The 6,000-nt window shown below is 43.9% G+C and overlaps 1 protein-coding gene across 7 annotated transcripts in view; it reads right to left on the bottom strand.

Annotated features, from left to right (window-relative positions):
• Nucleotides 1–413: 413 nt before the first annotated feature.
• Nucleotides 414–6,000, bottom strand: part of KLHL13 (kelch like family member 13) — an 83,815-nt gene continuing 78,228 nt past the window's right edge. For all 7 annotated transcript variants that reach the window (XM_082207437.1, XM_082207432.1, XM_082207434.1 and 4 more), the window contains one exon: nt 414–2,081. In XM_082207437.1, the coding sequence (XP_082063563.1) occupies nt 1,594–2,081 (488 nt within the window). In that variant the 3' untranslated portion in view covers nt 414–1,593. The remainder of the gene's footprint in view (nt 2,082–6,000) is intronic.

Below are 6,000 nucleotides of genomic sequence, written 5' to 3'. Positions count from 1 at the left end.
TCTAGCCTTTCCACTTGAGAGCCCTGTGTGTGCCTCAAAGCCACAGCTGACAAACCTCTTCCAAGCATGCCCCAGAGATTCTGCTCCACCTTGTGGGGTGGTTTATTAAGCTTAGCCAAACCGGCTTTCTGCGAATAACTTTTCAGCCCCAGTGTCCACCCCACCCCCTTGCAGACACAGAATTCACAATGGGCTCAGCCTGGGTTTCCCAGGGGAGGTGCTGGAAAAGTAGGTCAAGCATTGCTCTCCCCCCCAAAATTTGGAAGCTCTTACAAAACTGGCTTCCCAGCAGGTTGTGCTACCCACACACAAAGATACATACAGACGTTTCCTGGCAACAGGGAAGTGGGAGAAGGGAGAGAAGGTTAATGAGCCCTTTAAAACAATTAAAAATTAAAAAACCACCCAACTAATTGCCGTTAAAGATTTTATTGAACAAAAGAAACAGGGTAGTCTGAATTCTCTGAGCAAAAGCAGCTCTCTGTAAAAGCTGCATTTTGTGCTAAACAACCGTATTAACTGAGATTTTATACAGAGGTGTAAGAAGCAAGTTCTCTTAACCAACAAAAAGGTATTTGGAGGGGGGTTGTGGAGGGAGGAGGAAGGAGGAAGGAGGAGGGGAAAGTAGGGAACCATTTGCTCAAAATTTTAGTGGCTTCAAATTAAGAGATTCTAGCCCTTGTTTACCCCAAAATCTAGTACAGGCACCCCACTGGGTTGCGCAATTGAACCAAACCCCCTCCCTCCAATGTATGAATTGCTCAGGCTCCCATGATGAATCAGAGCTTTTATTTCAGGGCAGAGGAAAGGAAAGGAGAAAGAGAACAGAAAGTAAAAACACAATTACAAATCTCCAGCACATTTCACTTTGCATGTGGAGGTTCAGAAAGGAAAAGAAAAAGAAAACCCCTTAATATGTTATTTAGAAAAACAACAACCCTGGTTTATAGATTCAGGGTCTGCTTATTGTATATCTATTAATGGTCTCAAAAAGGCTGTGTTTCTCTTGTCTGCCATATCCTCTGAAAAGCACCTCCAGTGTCAGGTCAGTAAACAGGTCTGAAATACTCCATTAGAAGAGGGAGGTAGCTGAGGCCAGATAGCTGCTAAAAGTTGTGTGCATCAGGGGCTCCCCCTCTCTCCAGAGGTGCAGCGAGGAAAGATGGTCCTCCAGCAACAGGGCTTAGCAAACAAGGTTCCCCATTCATTGCACACACACCCCGCCCCCCACTGGCTCAACTTACACGGCTTCTTGATCTATGTGACCCGTGCACCCAGTACAGAACATCTATGCGCCTGATGCAAAGGTTTTTCTTTTCCTAAGACAATACCTCATTTTTTAAGCGTTTGGCTCAAAAAACAAAATGAAACAATAAAACCTCATGGCACTTGGCTGTCCACTTGATAAAACTTTCTAGACCAAACCCCACAAGTGACGCCCATCTTCTTGTTACATCCCACCCCCAACTGTGTTACTGTGCCAGCTGCTTCAGGGTAAGCCTTGTAAGATACTACTGAAGACAAATAGGCGAATCCCTGATGCAGTGCAGTGGTATTGGAGCGACAACATGGTAAGTCCAGCGATGCCACGTCTCAAGGGGCCGAAAGAGGTGATTCTCTAGATGGTGAGCCTGTATTATCCTCGGGAGGGAAAACTGTCAGAGTGCAAGCACGGATGCCCCCAAGGGATTCTGGGAGGTCAAAGACTTTGTGCCACTCATCCTTTTCTGGGTCATACTTCTGGACTATTTCCACCATACAACGATTATTCCACGAATATCCTCCCACAACGTATATTTTATTTTCGAACACAGCCACCCCGACATCACTCTGACCACGCAGCATAGCAGCGATTGGTGTCCACTGGTCTAGGCTTGGCGAGTAATATTCACAGCTTAGAACATCATCGTAATCACTGGTTCCTCTAAAATGGTTTCCACCAATGACGTAAAGCTTGTCACCGACAGTACACATGCAGTGAAGGCCCCTAACTGTGGTCATCGGAGCCTTCTGAATCCATTTGTCTGTGTCAGGGTCAAAGCACATTAGTTCCTTCTGGAAAGTGTCATGGGTGATGCCTCCTAGGACAGGGGAGAAAAAGCAAACACCTCATGTAAGAGGAATGCTAATGAGATCAACAGTTAGAAGAACAGAAACCTGCCTTACACAGTCAGACAACTGGTCCATCTTGCTCAATATTGTCCACACTGACTGGTAGCAGCTATTCCCAATCTTTCAGGGGATAATAAATAAAAATAAAAATAAAAAATACCCCGCCTATCTGGCTGGGTTTCCCCAGCCACTCTGGGTGGCATCCAAACGAATATTAAAAACACAATACAGCACTAAACATTAAAAACTTCCCTAAACAGGGCTGCCTTCAGATGTCTTCTAAAAGTCAGACAGTTGTTTTTCTCTTTGACATCTGGTAGGAGGGCATTCCACAGGGCAGGCACCAATACCGAGAAGGCCCTCTGCCTGGTTCCCTGTAACCTCACTTCTCGCAGGGAGGGAACCACCAGAAGGCCCTCGGTGCTCAATCTCAGTGTCTGGGCAGAACGATGGGGGTGGAGACGCTCCTTCATGTCTACTGGGCCAGGGCCATTTAGGGCTTTAAAGGTCAATACCAACACTTTGAATTCTGCTTGGAAACGTACTAGGAGCCAATGCAGATCTTTCAGAACCGGTGTTATATGGTCTCGACGGTCACTCCCAGTCACTAGTCTAGCTGCCGCATTCTGGATTAGTTGTAGTTTCTGAGACACCTTCAAAAGTACACCCACATAAAGCGCACTGCAGTAGTCCAAGTGAGAGATAACTAGAGCATGCACCACTCTGGCAAGACAGTCTGCGAGCAGGTAGAGTCTCATCCTGCATACCAGATGGAGCTGGTAAACAGCTGCCCTGGACACAGAATTGACATGCGCCTCCATGGGCAGCTGTGAGTCCAGAATGACTCCCAGGCTGCGCACCTGGTTCTTTAGGGGCACAGTTACCCCATTCAGGACCACGGAGGGGCATGGGGGACTTCAATTACCCGGATATTTGTTGGATGTCAAACTAAGCCAAGAGCATAAGGTCAAACAGATTCCTCACTGGCCTTGCAGACAACTTCATTATCCAGAAAGTGGGAGAAACAACAAGAGGAACAGCCATTTTAGATCTGGTCCTAACCAATGTTGATGACCTGGTTAGTGGGGTAGAAGTGGAAGGATCATTAGGCGCGAGTGATTATGCTCTTCTGAAGTTTACTATACAGCGGAAAGGAGCAGTTAAAAGCAACAAAAAAGGCTTTTATGGGTATGTCCAAAAGGAAGAACAAAGAAACAGTGGGGTCACTCAGAGGAGAAGATGGTGAAATGCAAACAGGGGACACAGAAAGGGCTGAACTCCTCAATGCCTTCTTTGCCTCAGTCTTCTCTGATAAAGAAAACAATGCCCTACCTGAAGAATTTGGAGCAAATGATTCAGCAGAGGAAACACAGCCCAGAATAACTAAGGAGATAGTACAAGAATACTTGGCTAGTTTAGATGTATTCAAGTCTCCAGGGCCAGATGAACTGCATCCAAGAGTATTAAAAGAACTGGCAGATGTGATCTCAGAACCACTGGCAGTCATCTTTGAGAATTCCTGGAGAACAGGCAAAGTCCCGGCAGACTGGAGGAGGGCAAATGTTGTCCCTATTTTCAAAAAGGGGAAAAGAGAGGACCCAAATAATTATCGCCCAGTCAGTCTGACATCAATACCAGGGAAGATTCTAGAGCAGATCATTAAGCAAACAGTCTGTGAGCACCTAGAAAGGAATGCTGTGATCACCAATAGTCAGCATAGATTTCTGAAAAATAAGTGAGAGGCACAAATACAAGATGGGGGACACCTGGCTTGAGAGCACTACATGTGAAAAGGATCTAGGAGTCTTGGTTGACCACAAACTTGACATGAGCCAACAGTGTGACGCGGCAGCTAAAAAAGCCAATGCAATTCTGGGCTGCATCAATAGGAGTATAGCATCTAGATCAAGGGAAGTAATAGTGCCACTGTATTCTGCTCTGGTCAGACCTCACCTGGAGTACTGTGTCCAGTTCTGGGCACCACAGTTAAAGAAGGACACTGACAAACTGGAACGTGTCCAGAGGAGGGCAACCAAAATGGTCAAAGGCCTAGAAACAATGCCTTATGAGGAACGGCTAAGGGAGCTGGGCATGTTTAGCCTGGAGAAGAGGAGGTTAAGGGGTGATATGATAGCCATGTTCAAATATATAAAAGGATGTCACATAGAGGAGGGAGAAAGGTTGTTTTCTGCTGCTCCAGAGAAGCGGACACGGAGCAATGGATCCAAACTACAAGAAAGAAAATTCCACCTAAACATTAGGAAGAACCTCCTGACAGTAAGAGCTGTTTGACAGTGGAATTTGCTGCCAAGGAGTGTGGTGGAGTCTCCTACTTTGGAGGTCTTTAGGCAGAGGCTTGACAACCATATGTCAGGAGTGCTCTGATGGTGTTTCCTGCTTGGCAGGGGGTTGGACTCGATGGCCCTTGTGGTCTCTTCCAAGTCTATGATTCTATGATTCTATGTTTGAATAGGTGAGATCATATGGACACTAAAGGCAGTGATTTCGAATGTCCTCCTCATGGAGATCTGCTGGGCCCCTTCTACTTTAACCTTCATGCATTTTACAGAGTTTTATTTACAGGCAATGACCGATTAATGCATGACTGAATGATGTGTGATCACGTATATGCACACTTCACTGAACCTCGAAGTGACCAAAATGTCATTAAACATATCACCAAAACAGCAGAACGGGGCAGGGATGTGTTTATGTATGCTTTGCTGATGCAAAGAGGGGCCAGGAACAGAACCCCCCATGAAACGGATGCCAACTGTATTTATTTCTGCGTGCTTTAAAAATGTTTACCATTTCCTGGCAGATGAAGGTGATCGACTACATGGAATTGGCAGAAATGACTGGCAGAATCTGAGACCAGGGAGAAGAGTTGGTGAAAGAAGACTGGAAGAAATTTAAAGACTATTTACAGAAATATTGTAAAATTAATGAATGTTAGAAGGATGTTGGATATAAACTAAGGGGTTTCCAGGTGTAATGCTTTAGGAGATACGAAAAAAAGGTTTACAAATGGGTAAAAGCTTAATGGTAAGGATTTGCTGAACTAACAAATTGAAGTGGAATACAAAGAAGGGAGGTATGAGGAGGTCTGGGGAAATAAGCGTAAGGAAGATATGTTATGGAAAATTATTTGTTTTTTAATTGTTTTTATGTTGCATTTTGTATTTTGTTTCGTTTTATTTTTCATTTTCATTGTTATGTTTTAAAAACTTTAATAAATATCTTTTTGGGGGGGGAAATGTTTAACATTTCGTCCTTGAATAGGTTCTTTCTTTTTTAAAAAATTGTTTGCTGGGTTCTGCTCCTAACACTTTGTTGATTAGTATGTTTTGTACACAAAAAAGTATTTGATGATCTATTAAAAAGTATTTGATGATCAACATTGTAAGCAGCTTTAAACACACTGCAATTTTTCCAGCATTAAGGCAAAACTATTTTCATTCACCCAGTCATTTTGAGCTTTCAGTATATCTTAAGTTTTGTTTGTCTACTTTTATTACTGCTTATTTGTACTGTGATATAAACTGGTTGTACACCACTCTAAAATACAAACAGGATGAAGGGCTACATATAAAAGTTTCTAATAAACACGCAAATAGCAATAAATGCATTAAATAACTACCTATCAAAACACACACAAAAAATAATGCAGAAACACTTGAAGATGGCACAAGTGCTAAAAACATGCCTCTGTCAACCTGTTGTCAACTCCCTACAATGAAGTGCAAGACTAAAAACATAAGATGATGCTGGATGAGGCCAGTGGCCTGTCTAGCCCATCATCTTGTTCTAACGGTGGTCACCCAGATTCCTGTGGGAAACCAAGAAGCAGGATTTGAGTACAACAGCACTTCTTCCTCCTGTGGTTTC

This window comes from Podarcis vaucheri, assembly GCF_965113315.1.
Source record: "Podarcis vaucheri genome assembly, chromosome: Z".
Classification (NCBI taxonomy): domain Eukaryota; kingdom Metazoa; phylum Chordata; class Lepidosauria; order Squamata; family Lacertidae; genus Podarcis; species Podarcis vaucheri.
Note: the sequence above shows the minus strand (reverse complement) of the source record. Positions and strands in the feature narration are given on the sequence as shown.